General features: G+C 51.4%; 1 protein-coding gene across 2 annotated transcripts in view; it reads right to left on the bottom strand.

The window, feature by feature from the left end:
* Positions 1–660: 660 nt before the first annotated feature.
* FARP1 (FERM, ARH/RhoGEF and pleckstrin domain protein 1) overlaps positions 661–25,210 on the bottom strand; it is a 309,083-nt gene continuing 284,533 nt past the window's right edge. For both annotated transcript variants that reach the window (XM_061435251.1, XM_061435252.1), the window contains exons 17-27: positions 22,180–22,261; positions 16,620–16,857; positions 14,401–14,531; positions 9,447–9,515; positions 9,095–9,184; positions 8,357–8,439; positions 8,145–8,257; positions 7,501–7,664; positions 4,274–4,381; positions 3,754–3,905; positions 661–2,148 (exon numbers count right to left, since the gene is read on the bottom strand). In XM_061435251.1, coding sequence (XP_061291235.1) covers positions 2,067–2,148; positions 3,754–3,905; positions 4,274–4,381; positions 7,501–7,664; positions 8,145–8,257; positions 8,357–8,439; positions 9,095–9,184; positions 9,447–9,515; positions 14,401–14,531; positions 16,620–16,857; positions 22,180–22,261 — 1,312 coding nt within the window. In that variant the 3' untranslated portion in view covers positions 661–2,066. The remainder of the gene's footprint in view (positions 2,149–3,753; positions 3,906–4,273; positions 4,382–7,500; positions 7,665–8,144; positions 8,258–8,356; positions 8,440–9,094; positions 9,185–9,446; positions 9,516–14,400; positions 14,532–16,619; positions 16,858–22,179; positions 22,262–25,210) is intronic.

The following is a 25,210-nucleotide window of genomic DNA, read 5'->3' as shown; positions in this document are numbered from 1 at the left end:
TCACCCTTTCCGCCACCTGGGGAGACGGCCTCTGTGAGCCAGCAAGCGGGCCCCCACCAGACACCCAATCTGCCAAGAGCTTGATCTTGGACTTCAAGCCTCCAAAAACTGTTAAGACAGACTGGTTTTCCTGCTTGTTTATTAAGAAATGTGTTTTATATGCGACCCCTCGATGGTATGTTTAACAGCAGCCTGAATGGGCTGAGGTGGAGGGTGTCCCTGAAATCCAGTGTTTCCAGCAGCTTGGGGGTGGTGTGAATCACCCCCGTGATCTGGACTTGGGTTCTCTTTGACATCGCAGAGGGACGCAGGTAGGTGTGAACAGAAGACTGACCTAGGAGACGACTTCTCCCCAAGTCTTGTAGAGGTGAGTGACCAGGGAGGCTTCTGAAGATGCTCGGGGACTGGGATCAAATGGGTGCTGGTCCTCCCCATCTCGCCCCCTCAGCCCTAAATCTTCCAGAGCCATGACAGGCCTCTTGGAAATATTCTGCTTCCCCAGTTGGGAGAAGCAGATGAAACTTATCAGATTCCAAGTTTTTCCAAAGACGCTGTCTTCGCGAGCGGTTGTCTTCACCCCTTCGTCCCCGCTCCCCGTGACCAGCCCCCTCCCCAACCCACCAGCCCGAGAGGTAGTTAAAAGACACGAGACAAGATTGGTTGTTTTGCCTTAAAACTTGAGTGTGCTGGATTGTGGCGTGAGGTATTTTTTTTAATTCCCTTTTGTTAGTACTTAAAACGATCTGTACAGATTGTAAGGCAAGTGATTCACACATCTTGAGTTCCTCATCCATTTGTGTGTTTCCGCGTACGCCGGTCACAGCGCCCCCCAAGTTGGGCTCCTGTCGGTGTCTTAGGTGAGGGTTCCCCATCGCCCCCCGCCCCCGACAGGGGCTCAAAAGTATCAAGGGAATGGCGGCCACCTGATTCCCCATGGAGACAGGCAAACGGATTTTGACTGGCGGCCCCAGCGGTCACTGGAGCCCTGTTCCCTGTGTCGTCCGACTATCAAGGATGTGCAATGTCACATGTCCATCCATAGCCCAGGCCTGGGGGTGGTGAGTATCAAAAGGAGGAAAGAATGGTTTGTGAAGACAGGCACGAGATATATATATATACTACTTATGAGTGTGCAGTTCTAAACCACAGTTGCAGGAGGACACAGGTATGATTGTGGGAGAGTACGCACCACAACTCGGAGCCCCCGCACCCACGCCCCAACACAGCACAGATGGCCCTGGCCACTGACATACACGTTCTCATGCTTGTGAAACAGCAAAACATCACGGTTTACTACCCTCCCCTCGACACGGCACTCGGTACACTTGACAGTCCAGAGAGCTTCTCTCAACAAAAAACAACCCACCACACCTCGTAAATAGCCATCACTTCAACAATTTGGTCAACCTACACCAAGAAGTAGGTCTGGGAACCAGCGTCTCCCTGGAGCCTGAAGCCCCCAGTGGGATACAAGGATGCTGCAAATTGCTTGTTTTATCAAAGAAGTAAAATCCTACGAATTTCCTATCATTATAAAAGTAGAAAGATTGGGGTGGGGGGGAAACCCAAATCTGAAAATGATCTCATTTGTTAAGACTGTGCCACGTGTATTGCAAACACTGGAAAACCCATTTCGTAAAATGCAGCAACCTAGAAATTAAAAACCCCCCGAGTTTTAAGGAAAAAAAAAAGCACTTGCCCTGTCTTTTGGTTGAACAGATGTGTTGGTACTGCTTTAAGGGGCAGCCGTGGAGGAAAAAATGTCATTTGGCACTATCTCCATGACAGTGTTTTAATACTGGCACGGGCTGAAGAGAGCCCACCTAGGGGCCAAGACGCTGCCCGCAGCAGAGATGGCGCGTGCAGCCCCGTGCAGGTGTGAGATACCAGCTGAAAAGACAAGGTTTAAAAATGGTCCTGTGGGGACAGGTGAGAGTTGCTGCGAAACCATGTTTTTTTGTTTTCCAGACAGGTGTTAATTTTACTAGGCTTCATTAATACAGAAGAGAGGAAACGCCTGCCAAGAGTCACCACGGCTGAAGCAATCCACACATGTGTCCCCACCATCAATACACGTGAGATTCCTTGTGACTCGGGGCGTGGGCACGTGAGGCCGAGCTGGTGGCACTTCGGATCACCTCCATCCACCTAGGATGAGAAATAACTGTCAGGGCCTGCGAAAAGGTGCTTGCTTTGTTACAGCTCCTGACCCTTGGCAGTTACTCATAAAGCCACACACAGTCTGCTGGATAGTCTATTTTAACAGAAAAGATCGTAAATGAACTCCTAGCTCCCAGGTAAAAAAAACCAAGGTGGGGGGGGTAGGGGGTAAGGGTTCCTCCTGGTACTCCTGAGGAACCCACTTTGAGAACCACTAACTTGGGCACACTCACCCTGCAGAAGTGCCCGAGGTGGGGCTGCATTGCCCACTCCTAATCCTCCTCAGGACAATGGGTGGGGCCCCATCCTGCTTCGAGGGAATACCATTTTATACATTCAAGTATTTGCAGTACAGGGCTGCTGCTGAGCACGTCCATCCTCCCCCCACCACCCCCACAACAAAGCCTCTGGTCCGAAACGTCAGTAGTGCCTGAGAGAAAACTCGGGGCGGTAGGCCCAGCTTCCTGCCTTTGTGGAGATTAGAGGGCTTAAGAACAAGAAAGTGAAGTCGCTGAGTTGTGTCCAACTTGCGACTCCTAGCCTACCATGCTCCTCCATCCATGAAATTTTCCAGGCAAGAGTACTAGAGCGGGTAGCCATTCCCTTCTCCAGGATCTTCCCCACCCAGAGATCGAACCCCGTCTCCTGGATTGCAGGCAGATGCTTTACCATCTGAGCCACCAGGGAAGACAGTCCCTAATCCCAGGCTCCTACCCCTGCCAGGCGATGTTACCCTTGCCATAGCAGCGACATTATCTCAGTTTTCCAACCCAGAATCACATTTGAGGACTGCTAATCCCCGGGCTCACTTTTTAGGCAGTGTCGCTTAGGGACCACTGCTCTGGGATGTCTCAGGCACCTTCAACCCTGGTTTTAAACCTCTGTGCTCTTTGCAGCAAGCTAACTTTACTAGGGCTTGTGCATGGATCATAACTGGCGCAACGATCAGAAAGCCTTGTGGGCTCACGGCAGTGGGGCCAGGAGAGAAATACCCTAATAGGGGTGGTTTGGCACTGACAACTGCTCTCACAGCCTGCCCCACGATGTAAGACCCAGAAGACTCAGAACTTGTACTTGAATGTGGGCAAATGAGCTAGCCTGGCTCCTTTTGTTCCATCTCTTGGCTAAAAGGAAGACTACTGCCCCTGGGTCTCTACCATGGAGCCAGTCTCATTGATCAGGGAACTCTCAGGGGCACTGGGATTTTTTTTTTTCTTCCTCATGTTGTCTTTTGACCTGAAACTTAGCCTTTGGGCCACTAAAGGACTAAGTGGCCCGAAGGACTAAGCTACTTTTGCCATTAACTGAAAAACAAGTTCAAAACCAAAAAGTGTGCCATGCGTAGTGTGTGAACAAGCATCCAGGTTAAGAGCTGATGCTTCCAGGGAAACTCACGCTTCCATTATCCCAGGAAAACAGGTGCGTCCTTGCAATGGCCAGAGGGAACCCAGATCTTATGAGATACTTTCATTTTAAAGAAGCGGGTGTCCAGGCTGCAGGTAGCTGCTGCTAGGGTGGCCTTACTGCTCACTTGCTTGGGAGACAGCCCACAGCTCAGAAGTGTCCTGTCTGCAGGTGCCCGGGAACACTTACCTTTCAAACGTGTATTCGCTTTCGGCCCTGAAGTAGTACACGTGGGACTTGAAATGCAGCTTGAACACGTAATCTTTGTGGATGTCCTCGGACTCCGAGGGGATGGTGAGCGAGTAGCCAAGCAGAGGCAGGCTGGCAAGGGGGTGATTGTCCTGGAAAGAGGGTGGGGGGGTGTTTTGGAGAGGCGGCCGCAGGCGTGGAGCCTGCCCGCAGCCTCTCATCCTACCATGGTCAGTTTTAGCTGAGAGGTCCTGGCCTGGATGGGTTAGCTGGACACCAGCGTGTTGGCCACCTGTTAAAGCCATCCCCCCCTCCCTTGTCCAACCGGCAGACAGATGGCCCTTTTCAAGGTGGAAAGCCTCCACTTGGACCTGAGGGGTCTCTGATGGCTGTGCCCTTGCATGGCCTGGCTGGGCGGCTCAAGGGTCAAGTTCTTCATCCTTCCAGAGGAAAGCTGCCTGTCCCCCAAGCACAGAGGGTGCTGGGGGAGACTCCTTCAGCATCCACCCCAGCCACCTACCTGGTGCGATTTGTAGAAGAAGAGGCAGAAGTTCGTGAAGACCACCCACAGCTTCTGCCACCCGTTGCTGTTTTTGAATTTCCTCAGCAGGTTCCCAGACAGCTGATTCTGCAAGACAGGGAGGCCTGGAAGGAGTACAGGTGGGGGCGCCCCTGCTCTGGGCCGTGACCCTGAAAACGGCCTTTCTCCCTGGTAGGGGGCGAAACCCTTGGGAGAGTGACTATATGAACCTGGTTTAACTTTCCTGTCTCTGGTTGAATGATGTCCTCCAGTAATATCTTGAAGCCCTAACTCCCCACTCCGGTACCTCCCAATGGGACCTTACAGGGAAACAGGGTCATCAGACGTAGAATGAGGAGGATACGGGCCCGTATCCACTATGGCTGACGTCCTCATGAGGAGGAGAGGACGTGCCTAGGTGGACGGAGGCTGACTCAAGTGATGTGTCTACAACCCCCAAACACCAAGGCTGGCCCTCAACCACAGAAGCCAGGGAGGCAAGGAAACTTCCTGCCACACAGGCTTCAGAGGGAGCCTGCACCTCTAGCCACACTTATGTCTGGATTTCTGACCTCCAGGACAAACCTGTTGGCGGTGCTTGTTACAGCATCTCTGAGAAAGGACCCCTCCCTGTCCTAAGTTCTAGGGAGCCCCACGCCAGCCTGCGGCTCCTGACCGCCACCTGGTGGCCGTGGCTGGAACATGGGTTTCAGCGCAGTGCCTCCTTGCCCAGTCCTCTGCCCTGCACAGCACTGGTGGGACCAGGCATTCCTGAACTCACATCACTGTGCACTCCCAGCCGAGTCCTCCCTCCAGAGCCCCCTTGTCACCTCTCAGAGGACCCTAAGAAGGTGCCTACACGAATCTGACAAGCCAGCAGCTCCTTGCCAGGAAGACTCAACGAAAAGAAGTGGACGGTGACGATCACATAGTCTTGTCATCACCACCACTAAATCGTTCACTTCAAAAAGGTGAAAAGGGCAAACTCAGAATAGAAATACATACATATATACACAACTATACCTGTCTGCTGTACTCTCTCCTTTTGGGACTCGTCTGTATTTACTCAAACAGGCACTTTTAATTAATGCCCCTATGAAAAGAGTTTAAATGGCTCTGACGACAGGTTGCCCGTGGTCTGATGGGGAAACGGAGTGAAGGAAGGAAGCAGAGCTGTTGCCCACGGCCAGGGGCACTGCAGACAGTGTGCCACCACCCCTTCTGGCAGGTGAGCATGGCAACCAAGTGGTGCTTTGATGCTTCTGCAACACCGTTAAGGTTCCATACAAGCCTCACTGTAGACGAATGAGATTAGCACGTTTTCTTTTTCTTATGCTGATTTTTTTATACTGAATCCAAAAACTTCCTCCAGACAGAGTCCAAAAAAACCTTTCTCTTGGCTGCAGTTGTCTTTGGAACTGCCACCTTAAAACCACTGGCACTGGCCCGGGGCTCACTTCCACGGGCTGCAGCCCTCAGCAGATTTCTCCTCCAAGGATCACAAAGCAAGTATTTGGATCTCTGTAATAACTATTCAAAAATGGAAAACCCCATTCTTTGCTGACAGGCTAGAACCAGGCAGGAGGTGGGCAGGATCTGGGCTGTGGTCACCACATGCTGACCGGCTCTGCCACTCAGCCGACCCCGCACACCCGGGGCTGCCGCACAAGGCCGACTGTCACCCAGAGGGCTGTGTCTGGGCGGCGTCCTGTGTGCCCCCAGGGATTAAAGAGGCGCTTTCTTACCGAATTCTCTACTTCTCTAGGGCCTGACTACACGTTTTAAAGGTGAGCATAAAGTGAGGCAAAGAGGATTTTTCATGCACAGCACAGCCCTTTCCCCCTGGCCTCGCCTGGACAGCAGATCTGATCAGGTATCTCTTCAGGGAAGATCACTGGTTCTTCTTCCCTGCTCCTTCCTTGCTGGAAACATCCCTGTTCCTGGAGGAAATCCCTGGTTGGCAAGTTCTGCCAACAGATGCAGTGGGAAGTGTGAATGGAGGGAGGAGGAGGATGGGTATTTTCTTGGGAAGAGCGAGCCCCTCCCTCTCCGGAGTGGGGCGGGGGGTGGTTCACTGACAGCCTAGCCCATCCAAAGGCCAGGGACAGCGGGCACAGAGTCCCCTGAGGATGTTTTGAGAAGGAAGCATGCATTTTAAAACATTTTCTGAAAAAAAATAAAAATAAAAAATTTTCTGTAGCAGGGCAACTCAATAAAAGCACTTGTCTGGAACTGACAGTCACTGCCAGAGAATCATCTTGGACAACCCTATCCATCAAGATAGTCAGCTTCCCTGGTGGCTCAGACAGTAAAGAATCCACCTGCAATGCGGCAGATCCCTGGGTTGGGAGAATCCCCTGGAGGAAGGCATGACAACCCACTCCAATATTCTTGCCTGGAGAATCCCCATGGACAGAGAACCCTGGCAGGCTACTGTCCATAGGGTTGCAAAGAGTCGGACATGACTGAGCAACTAAGCATGTCCATCAAGAAACCTTAGGCACAGTCCTAGTACTGTTGATTCAAAAAGTAAATGAACTGCTGTTCTTGGCTCACCATCTCTTATGTGGCATCTTTTGGACCAGGCGTACCTGGGGATCGAGAACTTGTCAGGTTTTAGAAAGATTCCCCCAGTGCCTCTCCTCCCTAGCACCCCAGGCAGTGGAGTCTGGGGCTACAGCACAGAATCTGATTCTTCAGCAAAACAGGGGCACCCACAAAACCAGTAAACAGCCTCCCGCCGCCAATGGGCTATGTCTGTAACATAATGGTTTTAGAAGGTCCTGGGCTTTGCGTTTTCTGAAAGGTTAGGGATTATGAATCTGGACTGGGGGATGCTTAGAGAATAGGGTTCTGGCCCCGACACGCCAGAGAGCGGGCTTCTCGCAAGCTCTCCCATGAACACCACCTACGGAGGTCCTGGCTGGCTGCAGCTTCCCGACCACACTGCCTCCCTGCACCCGACTCGGGTGGTGGGGGGCTCCAGGGTGCCGCCAGCACAGGGCTTGGGTGGCCCAGCCCCGACTTCCCGGTGCTGACACACAAAAAAACCACATGGACCATCTCTGCCCTACGACTGACTCCACGAGAGAAGAGGTCCGGGGGAGCAAGAGAAAACCATAAGCGTGCAGTCAGCCTGGGGGTGGACTGAGGCCCAGGCCCGCGGTCCCGCAGCAGCCCTGCCGCGCACGCGCAGTAGGCCGCGCCCGGCCCCGCCCTGGCCCTACCTCCACCGCCACGCTGAAGTCCACCATGGACACGCTGGTGTTGCGGTGCCAGCATACGTGCACCATGGTGTTGCCGCGGTGCGGGGCCTGGCGCTCCAGCGAGGTGCGCGACGCACTGAGGTCGTCCTCCGACTCCTGGTCGCCCGCCGCCTCCTCAGGGGACTCTGCCGGGGGGGGGGGGGGGGGGGGGGCGAAAGGGGAGCTTCCATGCTTCCATCTCTGCCCTCCAAGAAGCGCAAAAAGGCCTTTTCCCGCCTGCTCCCGGGGGTGGGGCCTACGGCGATGCAAAGACAGGGAGAGCCTAGGCAGCCCCCTGGGCAGGAAGTCACATCACAGCGGCGAGGGCTTGTGCTTGGCCAAGGGGCGTCCCACCAGCCCCCCGGCCCGGGAGCCCCTCATAGTATTTTCTCCACCCCCCCAGACGCTGACAAGCAGCAGGGCTGGCCCAGAAAAGAGGACTTCTCTGCTCGCTCGTAACTGCTCAGTTCCTGGATGTTTAGCTTAAAATACAAACGTAGACTGTGGACATAAGGCGCACCGGTAAGGCGATATTCAGTGCCTAGGATGACCTCCGAGAGCCAGAGCCGTCCCTCTGCGTCCTGGCTAATCCCTCCGGGGCCCGGGCCTGTGTGCCCCACACTTACTGTTGTCCGGGGGGCTGCTGGCCAGGAACTCGGGGGCGGGGCCGCTGCTTTTCTCGGCCAAGTCAATGGCCATCTGTATGTCTTCCACCCACTTGTCCATCTCCGGCCGAGAACTGGAGGAGAGATGGACGTCAGATTTCTTCCAGGCCATGGGGAGATGGGGGCGGGAGGAAAGAGGGTACCCAGGTCAAAGGTCAGGCTCCCTGAGTTACCTGGCGGCCACCACGATGGACTGGCGCTGGCCCCGCAGAGTCAGGCAGTGGGGGACGCCCCATTCCTCTTCACTTTCCTCCATCTGTAGGGCGAGTGTGGCCGTAAGTTACGGTCAAGCAGGGGGCAGGCCACACTCAGTGCGTTTTCCAAGTTTCACTGAACTGGCTACAGCCCCAAGGGACCAAGTCAGAAAAATCCCATTCGGAAGGGTAAATGCAAGGTGAAAATGCACTATCTTTTTCTCAGCAGAGCCATAGACTTCTCTCTTCCTGACCACCGAGGAGCGTTCCGGGGATAAGCTAGGGAAAGAATCCTATGGACACTGGTTCCTCGTCTGCCTCGCTCACCAAGGCTCACAGAATGTGGACACTCGTCTACGGGGCATTTTGGGGAGAAAGATGGTTTCCTGGTCTTTACTCCCCGTGGGCAGTGTGGTCACAGCTGATCAGGGTCTGGGGGCCAGGCACCAGGCAGTAAGAGGCACGTCCACACCACGAGGCATGACAGCTTGCCTCTTCACCCGACTCCAGAAGAAACAGGGCGTGCATCCCACTGTAGGAGGCGTGCTGTCCCAGGGCCCCTCCAGGGCAGCCCTAGCCAAGCCCAGGTTTTTCACGGAACCCGTGATGCTCTCACTTCCTTATCAAGTCCCTCCGTCCCTTCCTTCCTCGTTGCAGTCACTGGCTCCTAGCCCAGAGGACCAGGTCCCCCAGCCCGGGCCCCAGGCGCATACTTACAGTCATGCCGTAGAGCGGGAGCTGCCCGTGGACTTTAAATTGATTCGAGGCCGTCAGCCCCCGGCTGGTGTACAGCAAGACATCGTTGAACTAAAGGAAGGACGACAAGAGCGGCTGAGACGAACGGGCCCGTTTGAAACCAACAAGGGCGGAAACGACTGATACATTTTCAGAACTGTGAAAACCCGTGGACCTCAACATCTCCAGTCTGAGCAGCTTTGACTGCTCTTCCTGCCTCCCACGTATGCCCCTCTGGGGTGGCTGACGCCCAGTCCCGTGCCCCTTGCTGGTTCCACAGGCCCACATGTCACCGATTGTGGTGAGGACAGACAGCTCGGCTCTCACCACTTACCAGGAAGAACATGCGCTGCTGAAGCCCCTTCCCGGAGAGCTTGCTGAGGCTGCCCAGGCGGATGAATTCCTGCAGAGAAAACACACCCACAAGTTGGCTCGGAGCCTGCAGACCTGTGTCCGTGAAGATTCAACAGCCATGTGAGATGCTTCCACCCACCACGGTCCCTTTCATGCTAAAAATCGTAGCGATCACAGCCCCGGTTTACTGAATGCCCAGCTGTGCTGCCTCTCAGCGCCTCCCCTTCCCAGCAACCTGCAAGGCCGAGGCTAACTTCAGCTCCAGTACCAGACGGGAAGCTGGTGGTCAGAGGTCTATGGGCAGCTTCGTACTGGAACCTGTCACCGTGCACCTCACCCCCAGGCCCTGCGGGCTTCCGCTGCGAGGTGACCAAGGACCCAGGAGGGATACAACGGGGCAACAGGGGACCAGGGATGAGAGATATGCCATAGGCAAGAACTATGAGTAGAGGGATCATCTTCACAATTTAAACGCTGGTTATCAAAAACTAGTAACTGTGTTCTAGAATTAAAGAGCCACAAGCAAGAAAGAACAAAAGTCCTGCAAGCTGCAGCCAAGACTTGGCTTGACTCAACAAATCAGTAAAAAATATTAAAAACAAAATAAAATTTTAAAAAGTATTAAAAACAACCCCCCCACTCCCGCCCCCGTCCCACCTCAAGCCCCTGTAAAATAGGAGAAAAAGAAAAGGCCCTTAATATCCTTAAGCTCCATCGGCTTCCTTCTGGAACGAAATTCACAAAGTCTAGGCCTCTGAGTTTTAACCAAATGAACCCCCACTGCACTCCTGGAAGGACTCTTTGGGCACACAATGCCTAGGACAGAAAACACACCCTGGGCCCTGGCTCAGGCCAGACTGTGCTGGGGTCTTTTGCCTTGGAAGAAATCCTGCTTCCAGGACGTGACACCCCCATCTCAGCCTGACCCCAGCAAAAGGGTGGCAGGATTATGCCTGAAAGCTGTGTTAGGAATTAGACTGCAGGGAGCGTGAACATCAGATGCTCACTTATAAATTTCAATTTTTCAAATTCCACATGTAGACAAACCTCCTGGAGCCGTCTTTCCACTCATCAGGTAATTTCGATAATTTTTAAAAGACAATCAACTAGCCCTCAGTGTGTGGAACAGCCCACCTTAGAACGTGGCCCTCTGAGGGCCTCGGATCCCTCCTTCCCATTTGGGTCAGGGTTGACTTGAAACGCTGAGGGGTCATGAAGCTGGTTGACCCGCAGAAGAACATACAGATAAGGCCAGTCTTGCAGTGTGTACCCAGCACCCCAGTTCTGACTTCAGCTCCATCAATAATGATTTATTAGCACACGGTGTGTTCCTGACATGTGCTGGCTGCTTATATTAGGTCCATGCACAAGCCTGTAAATTCATCCCCATTTTTCAGATAAGGAAACTGAAGAGCAAAATGAGTAAGGAACTTGCCCACACCTGGTCAGTGGGTGAACAGAGCCCACATCTGGTGAAACAAGTCTGTGCCCTGTACAATGCTGTTAGTGTGAAAGGGAACCCGAGAGTCGCTGAGTCGTGTCCGACTCTTTGCGACCCCAGGCACCATACACCCCGTGGAATTCTCCAGGCCAAAGTACTGGAGTGGGTAGCTTTTCCCTTCCCCAGGGGATCTTCCCAACCCAGGGATCGAATCCAGGTCTCCCGCACTGCGGACGGATTCTTTACCAGCCGAGGCCCCTGGGAAGCCGGCTGTGCTGTGCACTCAGTTACGTTATACTAAGCGTATACGTAGTCTCTTCAAATGAGTATAGGTGGGAGAAGAGGAAGGTAACGTATTTACTATGTTAGTTTTGCAGATTAAGTCTCATTTGATCCATAATACCTCCTTGGATCTTTGCACAGGAATCAAATGCTTTTCTATCATAGGCATGATGCTATGCTAGTTTTAGAAATCAATCCAACTGTTGGGTTTGTGGCCAGTTACCTGTGTCCAGTATTTCTGGGTTACCTTGATGAATTTCTGCGCTCCAAGGTTCTAATTGGTTGGCCCTGAGGAAATTTACTTTAAAGGGAGAATGATAAGTCATGTTCAGTCAGTCACGATTGATATGCCTCTCAGCTGGCCAATTAATTAATACCTACTCTGACCCTGGCGGTAGAGTTAAATGTTCTTCTGCGGTCACTCAGACTCAATCAGAGTGATGAGCTATGTCTCAATCAAAAACTTAACCTCTCGTCTACCAAAAGGAAAACTCCCGCAACTGTGGGCTGGATCCATATGATTAACAGCAGGCTGTGGTCATTTGGCGGAGAAGGCAATGGCACTCCACTCCAGTACTCTTGCCTGGAAAATCCCATGGATGGAGGAGCCTGGTAGGCTGCAGTCCATGGGGTTGCGAAGAGTCGGACACGACTGAGCGACTTCACTTTCACTTTTCACTTTCATGCATTGGAGAAGGAAATGGCAACCCACTCCAGTGTTCTTGCCTGGAGAATCCCAGGGATGGGGGAGCCTGGTGGGCTGCCATCTGCAGGGTTGCAGAGTCGAACATGACTGAAGTGACTTAGCAGCAGTGGTCATTTGGAGAAAGAAATGGCAACCCACTCCAGTATTCTTGCCTGGAGAATCCCATGCAGAGAGGCCTGGCAGGCTACAGTCCATAGGGTCACAAAGAGTCGGACTAAGTGACTAATATACACACCACCTATGACAGAGAAAGTATGGTCCCCATGTTACAGAATGAAAGGAACATTCCAGTAGGTGAGACAGTCCAGTTCTGGTGGAGCCAGACACTGAACCCAGGGCCACCTGCTCCAATCCACTGCTCTTTTCACAGCACCGTGGAAACTATTTCTCAAAATAAGTTCCTTACAGATGCTCTGTTTGCCATGTAGCATTTAATATGTTAAGTATTTTATAACATCCGAAGTTAAGAGAAAATTATATCGATTCTGCAAGGCTTTAAAGGCTTCTGCATGGATGGGTGAACACGGGTTTTGATGTGCTGAGTCCTGGCAGAATTTTCTCACCAGCAGAGCTGAAGTTAAGTCCCAGCTTTAATTTCCAGCAGACAGTTACCACATAACTCTTCTGACAACATTTTATAGCTGATACTCTGCTCAGCTTTGTAATTAGGCTTCCCAACGGAAAGACCCAATACCCAAAAGGGTGAAGGATATTTGTCTGAAGTTTAAGGCAGGTATGACAGATCAAAGAAGCTAAAATAAAATGCCCCTCTGAATCTGGGTTAGGTGTAGTTTGAGACAGGAGAGCTGGTAGAGAAAGTTCCCATATAGAGATCTGATGAGATGGAGCAACTATTTTTAATTCCTGGTCAATGACTGTTTCCTAGGAAGAGAGTTGGAAAAAGGTAGGTTACCCTGTATGTTTAAAATGCCCACTGGCCTGAAGGGAGCATGTTTGATATTGTGGTCCTGTACTGTGAATGACCTACCTGTCACGCGCATGGAGAAAATGGAAGTGTTAAGTCATTCAGTTGTGTCTGACTCCTTGTGACTCCATGGACGGAGTTCTCCAAGAACACTGGACTGGGTTGTCACTCCCTTCTCTAGGGGATCTTCCTGACCCAGGGATCGAACCTGCTGCTACTGCTGCTGCTGCTAAGTCACTTCAGTCGTGTCTGACTCTGTGAGACCCCATGGACTGCAGCCCACCAGGCTCCCCCATCTCTGGGATTCTCCAGGCAAGAACATTGGAGTGGGTTGTCATTTCCTCCTCCAATGCATGGAAGTGAAAAGTGAAAGTGAAGTCACTCAGTCGTGTCCGACTCTTAGCGACCCCATGGACTGCAGCCTACCAGGCTCCCCTGTCCCTGGGATTCTCCAGGCAAGAACACTGGAGTGGGTTGTCATTTCCTCCTCCAATGCATGGAAGTGAAAAGTGAAAGTGAAGTCACTCAGTCGTGTCCGACTCTTAGCGACCCCATGGACTGCAGCCTACCAGGCTCCTCCATCCATGGGATTTTCCAGGCAAGAGTACTGGAGTGGGGTGCCATTGCCTTCTCCGGATTGAACCTGGACCTCCTGCATTGCAGGTGGATTCTTTACTGTCTGAGCCACCAGGGAAGCCCCATGGGGAAGTAAATGTTAAACAGCATTAAGTGAAATGTGTCTCTCTCCCAGAACTGTGTTCTGGCTACAGTTTTAATTTCTAACTTTCCCACTTACATGGGAATTTATAGCACACTTTCATGCACTAATTTCTCTGCTTTCTATTGCCCCTTCACCCAATTATTTTCTTTTGGGGGGGCCACACCACAAGGCATGTGGGATCCCTTCCCAACCAGTGATCAAGCCTGTGCCCCCTGCAGTGGAAGCATGGGGTCTGAACTAACCCCTGGACCACCAGGGAAATCCTCTACCCAATTCTGAAAAAAATTTTTTTCCTTTTCTTCCATCTTCATTTACCTAATTTTTTTTTTAATTTAACAAGCAATCTCAAAGCCTCTCAGAATATGGTGGGGAAAAAGTATATAAGCATATCAACCAATAAGGAGAAAAAGCAGAATATGAGGTTGAAGGATTCATTTATCTTCTTCTGACCCCAAATTTCTGAATTGCCACTGTAAAATTCAAGGCATTTTCCAAGTTGTCTCCCTGTCTGGGGAAGAAAGCCACTTCAGAATTTTAATTTTGGGGTGTCCATATTCAAAAGGCTCCAATGTAAGTCACTGCAAGTCTTTCTTGGGACTTCTCAGGTGGTGCTAGTGCTAAAGAACCTGCCTGCCAACGCAGGAGACGTAAGAGACACGGGTTTGATCCCTGGGTCGGGAAGATCCCCTGGAGGAGGATGTGGCAACCCACTCCAGTATTCTGGCCTGGAGAACCCCAGGGACAGAGGAGCCTGGTGGGCTGTAGTCCATGGGGTTGCAAAGAGTTGGACATGCCTAAAGTGACTTAGCACACACAAGTCTTTCTGGCTCCACCTCCAGAGCATACAGAGAGAACTTACCCTTCCTGGGATCACAAGATTGTCAACGCCAATCAAATCTTTCTTGAGTTCATGCAGCTTCTGGAAATTCTCCATCTTGATCATCGTACCGTGAAGCTGGGCCACCATTTCCGTGATCTCTGCCAAAGCAGCTGAGGAGGGAGACACAAAAATTGCAGCAGTCACAGCAGACAAGGGTCATTTCCCCTTACATCTTGAAGCTTAATTCTCCAGGGTAATAGCCTCTGGTAGCTGAACCATGTTAGAAACCTTCCTTCTAGGGAAGACACTGCTATTTCTGAGTGATAATAAAAACTGCGTGATTTATTTTATGTATTGATTTGCTTGCTTTAGTTTCCCGCAAACCATCTTGAAAATGTCAGTGCCCCCTTCAGAGCTTGGTGGTGGAGTCAGAATTACTTGTTGGCATAAAGGGGCAGCAGCGAGGGGGTAAGAGTGCCTGGAATTTTGCCCCTAAGGCAGAGATTTTTCTCCCCTCCCTGTTAGCTGGAAAGAGCAGAGCAAGCAAAGAGGCCACAGAAAAATCCCGGGTGAAGGAGAGAGCTTTCTGGCAGAGGGTCCAGCTGACAGTGTAACACTTCTGGGCAACAAACACTCCAGCATGTCCTGGTTTGTCCTTCTGCGCTCATTTATTATAGTGTTTACCACGATGGCTGCAAAGAAAAACTGCAACTAACTTTTCCAATATTGGGCACATCTCCCCTACACTGACGGGCATTCAGGGTTGAGGCCTCGAGGGTCAGGCACAGACTTGAGCCTTAGAGGAGGAGGAGGAGGAGGAGGATTCTGCCAGGGGAAGGACCAGGAGGTGGTGGTGGGGAGTCCAAGTGGAAGGAATGGAATATGCCAAGGCGTGAGGCTGCATGGTTTAAAGACTGTTGTCTAAAGCAAGTCAAAACCACGCCTCGAGCCATTTCTGTTCCTGTTGCATGAATTACCAGTGTCTTCATTGGCGGTGGTATTGGTGGTTTAGTCACTAAGTCGTGTCCGACTCTTGCAACCCCATGGACTATAGCCCGCCAGGCTCCTCTGTCCATGGGATTCTCAGGCCAAAAATACTGGAGTGGGTTGCCATTTCCTTCTCCAGGGGATCTTCCTGTCCCGGGGATCGAACCCGGGTCTCCTGCACTGCAGGCAGATTCTTTACCAACTGAGCTACCAGGGAACAATGTCTTCATTACTCTACGAAATCTTCCCTTGGGTTGCCTTTCTAAAAACCAAGATTAAATTTACATACTTTAGGCAAGAGACACATATTGTGACATACTGACGGGTGTGCAAAGTCTCATAATCTGTCAAGAACCCCCTGGAGAGGGTGCACTGTGTACAGACTGGCTGCAGAGTGTCCTGGCCCCCAGGGGCTACAAGTTCAGGCCAGGGAGCGCAGACGGTAACAGACCACAAACAACACGAGAAGAGGAAGTAAATTCAAAAAGACGATGCGTGGCACAGTGGGGAAAGCGTGGGCTAGAGTGGCAACTCCCATCTTTGGCCAGCTGAGCAACGCTCACCAATGTTTACCCCTCTGAAGCCCATTTTCTTATCTATAAAATAGGATAACAACCCCTCTCTCATGGGGTCGTTAAAGGAGTAAAGGTGTTAATGTGAGAAAGACACCTGGCAGAGTACCTGGCCCAGGTACTGAGCGAGAGTCAGTGAGTAATATCATCATCAGCTGGTAGGGAAGGATGGTCAAGAACGTGGGTTCTGGGTTTAGGTTACCAGCCGTTTACTTTGCAGCTGTGTGACTCTGGGAAGGCTCCTTAACCTCTCTGGTCTCAGCGGTCCCCATATGTAAAATGAGCTCACCAGTATCTTGTAGGCATTTCTTGAAGACTGAGAGCTGATAACACCTGAAATGCTCAGTGTGGTGACCTCTCGAATGCCCTGCAGCAACGAGCAGTAGTGTTTATTACCAGCCATTTCCGGTGGCCCATCCAAGGGCACAGTGATGAGCTTCTACCGTGTAGGTGAATGGAAGCTTTTTGGAAGGGACGGACTCTAAGTGGAGCTTCTCCAGGATTCTTTGCACTAACCACCCAGGACAGAAGGAGAAAATGCACGCAAGAGGATGGAGAAGAGAAGCGAATCATTACTGCCTAACAGGACAGACCAAGACGGAACAGAAAATGCCGGCCCAGGTCCTACAAAGCGAGTCTGCCTGGCTTGGGACACAACCCCAGAGACTTCCCCCTCAACCAACACACACACCCACTCACCTCGGCAGTCCCTGAAGTCGCTGTGGCTGGGCGGGTAGTGTTTGCACAATCGCTCCAGGACCTGCTTGTAGTGCATGAGCCGGTGCAGCGGGCGCAGGAGGAAGGTGTTGAGCGGCAGGTAGCACACCTTCTGCAGCTCGAAGTCTCGGCACAAGCTCTCCAGCCGCCGGGAGCCCCGGATGCCGGTCTCCAGCGCCTCCAGCGCCTCGCTGTGCTTCCACAAGTGAGCAGCCAGTTGCTGGTGGGGAAGACACGGGAGGGGGCGGGGCCGGGGCCAGGGAGACCAGCAGAGTCTGGCTCAGCCACGTGGTCCACCCCAGCCTGACTCTCCCAAGGCATCACCTTTGCTTTCATTATCTCATCCCACTTGTTAAATCTCATGCTTTTAATATTTCACTATTTAAGTTCTCAAGATGAAATTAAAAAAGCTCTATAAAAGCACAGAGCAGTTTAAAATACGCAGGGATCATAAAATATTTGAGATGTATATGGAACACTAGAGATGTAAGTGTCCTTTTAAAACAAGACTGGTGAAACTCGGGGAAATAAATGAATGGGAGTGCCTTCAGGGGGCTTGGGGTTTTCTCCTAAATGTCACAAAGAAAATGACAAAGAGGCCAGGGCCACTCAATAAACGTCACATAGTGAAAAGTACATGTTTCTGTTTGGCTCCCTCCCCTTCGCTTGTGTAATAACTGAGCATCTGCCGTGAGACACCTGCTCTGCTGGATTCTGGGGCGCGGATGGGAGTGATGAGCCTCGGTCCTTCTCTACTGGGGTCTGGCCGAGATCCTTTGCTTGGGCAAACTTTTGTCAGGCTCCTGAACCTTCTCCCAGGCGGGGCTGTACACTTCCGTGTACCATCCGGTTTTAGAACTCTGTTATAGCTCAGTTCAACCAGAACCCTCCACCCTGGGAATCTGGTCACCCTTGACATTTGTGGGGGGGCTCTCCATCTGCCACTGCCCGCCAGATGATGTCTTCACCTAAGAATCCCATTAGATTGGTTCAGCTAGAATTCCCCCTCACGACCCTGATGTTTCCTCCTAGTACTTTTTCACCCTCTGAGCCTGGCCCTGATCCTTGGCTGTAGATTCCCGCTGCACTGAGAGCTGATTCCAGTCTCTCTCCCACTGTAAAAGCCCCCTGCAGTGTCCCCGCACCTACTGCAAAGGTCCAGAACAAAGTCTGCTCTACCATCCTTAACGACTGTTGCTGAATATCGTTTTCCTTTAACGGGCAGTGGTGGAGACAGCTGCAGGGTAAGAAGTCTGATAGAGCATTCCAGAAGGGATTAATTCCTTATGGTAGCTACTGTCCTTGTCTTCCTCCTCATTCCCAGAAGCTGGCTATCTGTGTGCTAATTCCCAGAACATCTGGGTTCCCAATCCTGGCATCTCCATTCCCACAGCCCACAAAGAGCTGAAAATCCAGGAGTCCAGATTCAAAAGTCCAAAATCAACCCCCCAACTCCCCCCATCCTACTGGAACTGAGGCTGCCCCCTGATCCTCTCACGCAGGATGGGTGCTGCCACTTGTTACTCAAGACAGAAAAACCAGGACAAGATTCCAGATGCCCTCAGGTTTTGAGTCCTTCGCCAAGACCTACCAATTCTACCTCCTGCAAACAGCAAGCCTGTTCCTGGCTTCGCCTGGTGGTCACCGCCCTTGTTCAGACCCCTGCCAGGGTGTCTCCACTGGGGTCTCTGCTTCACTTCTGCCCTCTGACTTTCGAGTGGCTCCAAAAGGAGCTTCCACCAATGCAATTGAGCACATTGCCTCCTGCCTGGGATATCCCAAGAACTCCCACCATCTCAGGACAACCTCTGGAGTCTTCGGCAGGGCGCATGGGGCCCTGATCAGTGATCTCTCCTGCCCTTCATTGTGGCTTCTTGCTCCTCATTCCAGCACCTACTGAATGTGCTGGGCTCTAGCACCCAGAGCCCTGGCACAGGGCACTCTGCTCCTAAGGACCCCCTTCAGGCTCAGCTCTGAGTCTTTTCCTGCTCTCCAGGCTGAGTTAGTGACTCCTCCTCCTCCTGGACTTCCTGTCCCCCTTAGCCATTATCATGTGGTCTCCCTGTTGAGTTTATTTGGTGATTTAAAAAATATATAGATTCACGCGTGCTGTGCTGAGTAGCTTCAGTCGTGTCTGACTCTTTTCGATCCCATGGACTGTAGCCCGCCAGGCTCCTCCATCCATGGGATTCTCCAGGCAAGAATACTAGAGTGAGTTGCCATTTCCTCCTCCAGGGGATCTTGCCAACCCAGAGATCAAACCTGCATCTCCTGCATTGCAGGTGGATTCTTCACCGCTGAGCCACCAGGGAAGCCCCATATAGATCCACAGGAAGTTGCAAAGCCAAGTGCAGAGGGTCTTATGCATCCTTCCCCCGGCCTCCCCTCCTGCTCTCATCTTGTCTAACTACAGCACTGAGCCCAACCAGGCTGCTGACACTGGGACAGTCCAGCATTCATTCAGCCAGTTATACACACCCTCAACTTGTGTGTGCATGTCAGTGTGTGCATACTGTCAGTATGTGTGCATGGGTGTGCGTGCATGTAGCTCTATGCAGTGTTCGCACACGTTCAATCCCTTTGAGTGTCCATCCTGTCACTACATGCACACAGTCGGCGCCTCCAGGAGGCCCGCTGCCCACCTGCAGTAATAAGTAGACGAACCGCTGCAGGCATCCCGCTCAGGCAGGGGTCTTGCAAGGCCCTGAGTGCCTGGAGAGGTGGGTGCAAGGTCCTTGGAGCACAGAGTAGAATATGAAGGATCAGGTGGGGTGCGTGAGGGCTAAGGGATCTGGCACAACTGTCCAGGGAAGGCTTTAAGAACCTGGACTGTATTCTCTAAACCACAGAGAAACAAGGCGGGTTTGGAGCCTCATGAGGGTGGCCGTGATGTAAATGGTGGCTGGAGAGGATAAGAGGTAGATGGTGAATCATGGGGAAGAGAACGGAGAGCCAGAGGGAGGGAAGCGCTAGGAAATGAACAAGGCGAGGGGGCAGGAGGTGACTGGGCCTGGGGGGGAAGGTCACAGCCTAGACGACAGGGGAAGGGTCAGGCGCAAGGCGTGCGTGGACCGTGAAATGCTGACGCCGCCAGAAGAATATTTCAGCCCGGCTGAGAGATCACCAGCTGGGTGCCTCTGACTTTTAGGCGGGATTGGAGCCCTGGCCGGCTCTCTCATCCCCTGTGGAGGGTCTGGGGACAAAAGCCAGTGATGTCCCCAGCCCTGCTGGACATCTGTACCTGTGCAGGTGGACGCCCGGGTAGGGGGATGGGCAGGAAAGACTGCGAGCTGGAGCCTGTGCGAAGCACTGCAGACAGAAGTGCCAACGTTGGCACTTCTCCGGAACCTTCGGCTGCTCCCCTCCCCGCTTTATAAAAATTCCCTATAACCGACAATAACAGCCACAATAAAAAATAAAAATAAAAGAAAAACCAATTTCTCTAAAACGCTGCCAGAGTCTAAGCCTCCCCATCTATTTTTATTCTGTTTGCACAGAGTTCCGTGCCATAAATGCTTGCGGCGTTGGCACAGTAATTAAAATGCCAGCACGGCCAAAGAAACCGATTAAATGCAAAAATGCCAGCTCACTAGACGGAGGGGGAAGAATTGCCCTGGGTGGAAATCAGATCTATTTTTAGGAGGTTTTAGGTGCTAGGTGACCGGAGAGGAGCGTGGATGTCTAGTCTAAGCAAGGGCACCCTTCCGTGGGAGGGTCACAAGGGGAGCTGGTAAACAGGGAGAACTCGGGGGCTATCCCGAGGGGGTGGGACACTTTCAAACCTCGACAAAAACGGTGACTCCACAAGTGCTTTAGACATTGTAGGCTCTCAGCTAGTGTGGATGGATGGTATATATAAACAGATGGAAAGATGGTTGGATGGACTGATGGTGAAAGATGGCTGGATGGACAGGCCACCTGCCTTCTTCAGCGGGTAAAGAATTCGCCTGCAATGCACGAGATGCAGGTTTGATCCCTCGGTTGGGAAGAACCCCTGGAGAAAGAAATGGCAACCCATTCCAGTATTCTTGCCTGGGAAATCCCATGGACAGAGGTCGCAGAGTTAGACACGACTTAGAGATTAAACAACAAGCTTAGTTATTAGTTAAGGTTGTTAGACAGGCTTTGGAGGTTGAGCTACAGGAAGATTGCTTTAAAACGTTAACTACAAATGTATTCAGGCTTTCCTGGCAGCTCAGACAGTAAAGAAGCCACCTGTAATGCAGGACACCCAGGTTTGATCCCTGGGTTGGAAAGATCCCCTGGAGAAGGGAATGAAGGTTGTGGTTCAGTCACTGAGTCGTGTCTGACCCATGGACGCAGTCTTTGCGACCCCGTGGACTGCAGCACTCCAGGCTTCCCTGTCCTTCACCATCTCCTGCAGTTTGCTCAAACTCATGTCCATTGAGTCAGTGATGCCATCCAACCATCTCATCCTCTGTAACCCCCTTCTCTTCCTGCCCTCATTCTTTCCCAGCATCACAGTCTTTCCCAGGGTGTCAGCTCTTCGCATCAAGTAGTCAACTTCAGCATCAGTCCTTCCAATGCATATTCAGGGCTGATTTGTCTACCTATCCCAGTATTCTTGCCTGGGGAATTCCATGGACACAGGAGCCTGGTGGGCTACAGTCCATGGGGTTGCAGAGTCAGACACAACTGAGTGACTCACACACACAGAGATGTATTCATATTTGAAAGATAAATTGTGTGAGTTAAAATGTTCCATTTTTAAAGGAATTACTAATGGATTCGAGCAAAAGGCAAAAATGAAATTTCAGACCTAAGAGGTGGGAAGATTTCAAACAAGAGGCAGACTATGGTTCACTGTCCCGACATTTTGGGAGACCTTCATTCTTTGGTGTCAGTTAGATATCACTTACGGAGAAGACAATGGCACCCACTCCAGCACTCTTGCCTGGAAAAACATGGACGGAGGAGCCTGGTAGGCTGCAGTCCATGGGGTCGCTAGGAGTCGGACACGACTGAGTGACTTCCCTTTCACTTTTCACTTTCATGCATTGGAGAAGGAAATGGCAACCCACTCCAGTGTTCTTGCCTGGAGAATCCCAGGGACGGGGGAGCCTGGTGGGCTGCCATCTATGGGGTCGCACAGAGTCGGACACGACTGAAGCAACTTAGCTTAGCAGATATCACTTAATGGTCAAAAATATATTTACCTTATAAACTGACTGAAAGTCACAGAATTGCCTGGAATTCCTACATAGCTCTGAATCCAATATTTCTGTCGAAGAAGCCAAAACAACTGACTACCAGTGAAATGCTCAGTCAACCAATGTTTGTCTACACAGCTTTTTTCAAATGACTCATAGAGAATACCTGTTGTTCTGGTTACAACACAGAGCTTTGGGAAAGTACTGAACTGGATTTTCTTTTATGCCGCCAAATAAAATTATCCAGAGGAGGCAGGAGTTCCCCCCAAGGCTGTGCTATACGCAGATGCGAATCACAGGTGGGGATCACAGTCTGAGTTATCTTCCCAGGGGAGCCCCGCCCCACCTCCCCTCCCCCACCAGCAGCTTACCTTCATCCCCTGAATGTTCTTCAGCATCACGTCTCCGATTCTTTGGTAATCTCCTCTGATGTGGGCATTCGAGCGGCCTTCCCTGGGAGCAAAGGGTTGGAAACCAAAGCGTTAGCAGTGAAAACATGACCGATCAACGTGCCAGCCCCAGGTGACAAACCATCAACCTTCACGTCTTCCAATCCGCTGACCTATCTCTACTTTCCTTTCTCTGTCTCACAGGACATCGGCGCTAGGAGACTTCAAAATGACCCCAGTCCTCCCGCAGACAAAGAAGTCCACTTGTGCTCTGCAAGTGGCAGGGAAGAGCCACATCTGTTCACTTTAATTTGATCTCATTTTACATTTCTTTTTCCATCCACGCTTGGGTGATTTTCTCAGCGTTAGAACAACGAGGAGATGACTTGCAGGAACAAGCTCATGAAACTGATTCCTTCTCACAGACAGGGACTAACAGACACTTGTAAGAAGCCAGGCTTAGCCTCAAAAATCAAGGTTTCTGCTCCCAAGAGTCCTTATCTGAAGCAGACAAAGGGCTGTGTGAAAAGCCCTTGGCAAGAGAAAAATATAACTGAGGGCGTGCAGGAGACCCCCTTACAGAGGTGGCTATGTGAAGAACGACCCAGAAGAGGGCAGGATGGGGTCCCAGGTATTCAGATGGGTCAGGGGTCCCCCGGACATGCTGGGTGGCGGAAGACAAAGACATGGGTGTTTTGAATGGAGCATCTGGGTATATATATTAATTTCTCTTTGGCTCTAGGCTGTATCCAATATTGATAATCTAGGGGCTTAAACAGCAGTGAGTAAAGGAATATTATTAATAATGATGGCAGCTTCAGTTACTGAGCACTGACCACACAGTGCTGAGCATATTACAGGCACCGACCAGTCACTGAATCCTCTTGGCAGCCTTGTGACCAGGTACCACCATCACCCTCTTTAAACAGCTAAATACTGAGGCACAAAGAAACCAAGCAACATGTCTAATGTCAGTGATCAGAAGGCTGGAGCTTGGACCTGAGCCCAGGAACCCAGCCTATACACTTCTAGCCACCATACCTGTTCCTATCTGCCAATTAACCCGCTGAATCTCCCAGAGAAAATTAAAACATGATTTTTCAACAACGAACCTGGCTAATATCTTCAACTGTTCAGGATAGCCAGAAGCCAATTTAAGGAAAAGGGACAAACTAAAAATGAAAAAAAGGTAAAAATCTGGGCAGGGAGGTGAGACGTGCTCAGGGTGGAGGAAAATACCCACACCCCGAGTGTGGAGGACAGTAATTCACACCCACAGGCGCTGCTGCCCGAAGCCTCCAGCACCGGGAGGGATGATCCCCTCCTCTCGGCATTAGGAGCTTTCCAGAACTACCTGCTCAACCTCGCACACAGCAAGGCTCTCAGGATGGGAGAGGAGGGCAGGGAGGAAGGGACTGAGCGAGGCTTTCCAGGTGGTACTAGTGGTAAAGAGCCCACCTGCCAACGCCCGAGATGTAGGAGATGCGGTTTCCATCTATGGGCTGGGAAGATCCCCTGGAGGAGGGCATGGCAACCCACTCCAGTATTCCTGCCTGGAGCATCCAATGGACTGAGGAGCCGGGTGGGCTGCAGTCCATGGGGTCACAGAGTCGGACTCGACTGAAGGGACTTAGCACTGAAGGGGATAGAAATGTCGGAGCAGACAAACAGGAAGATTGGCTCCTCTCCCAGCTCCCCTCTCCCCACACCAAGCAGTGACAACGCCACGTACTCCACCGTTTATAACTGAGCGTAGACTGGGAATTACATCTCAGGAGAGACAAGCAGCCAGACCCATCAGGGCATTAAAGCTTCTATAAAATAAAAGCAGTGAGGGTGCCCACGATGTTCCCAGCCCCTGCCAGGGTCTTCTACGGCTGTCTTTCTCTTTTTCAATTAATATTTACTGGAATATAGTTGCTTTACAATTCTGTTAGTTTCTACTGTACACCAAAATAAATCAGTTACACGTAGGAACATATCCCCCCTTTTTTTTCTTGGACTTCCTTCGCATTTAGGTCACCACACAGCACTGACCCGAGTTCCCTGTGCTCTGCAGTAGGTTCTTAGTGGTTACCTATTTATCCACAGTAGTGGGTTTATGTCAGCCCCAGTTTCCAATTCATCCCACCCTCTCTCTCTCTCCGCCCTGGTGTCGCGGTACACTTGTTCTCTGCATCTGTGTCTGTCTCTGCTTTACCAATAAGTTCATCTGTATTGTTTTTCTAGAAGGGCTGTCCTCTTGTTAACCTATTCCATTCTTTTCCACCCCGATGCAGAATTCCTCAATCCTTCTGCTTCCTCTTAGCTGCCAAGACAAACAAGCTGGCCGATGGCCTCAATTACTATGCACTTCTCTTCTGATTAAAGCATGGCGTCTCTTCTCGCCGCTGCCTGAAATGGCTCTGTGCAACACTGCCGCTGACCTCTGAGTTACCTAATCCACCAAGGAAGTACTGCCACTCCTGCTCCTGGTCACCCACTCGAGGCTGGTTGGTCCCAAACGCCCTGGCCCTGCTCTCTGGTTTCTCTCCAGGTGACATCTTCAGTCCTGTTTGCCAAGCCCTCCTCTTCAGGCCATTCCTAATCTGTTTCTGTGTTTTGAGAACCCATCCCTGGCTATCTTCTCTCTCTTCATTTCTACCTCTCCCTAAGCAAGCCTTTCTAGTCTCCATGGTTTCAACTCATGATGCCACATCTAACCTCAATGAACTATGTAGTTACTGACCCAGGCCCTGTATTTTATGACTTTCAGAGGTTGCTGCCTGAGTGACCTCATGGTGGTGGATATGAAGATGACACAGTGAATGTGGTGGCTTAGTCACTCAGTCGTGTCCGACTCTTGCGACCCCATGGACTGTAGCTCGCCAAGCTCCTCTGTTCATGGGCATTCTCCAGGCAAGAATATTGAAGCGGGTTGCCATTTCCTCCTCCAGGGGATCTTCCTGACCCAGGAATCAAACCCAGGAATCTGCATTGCAGGCAGATTCTTTACCAACTAAGCTCCAAGGGA

The sequence above is a fragment of the Bos javanicus genome, chromosome 12, assembly GCF_032452875.1.
Source record: "Bos javanicus breed banteng chromosome 12, ARS-OSU_banteng_1.0, whole genome shotgun sequence".
Taxonomy (NCBI): domain Eukaryota; kingdom Metazoa; phylum Chordata; class Mammalia; order Artiodactyla; family Bovidae; genus Bos; species Bos javanicus.
This window is presented reverse-complemented; position numbering and strand designations above follow the sequence as displayed.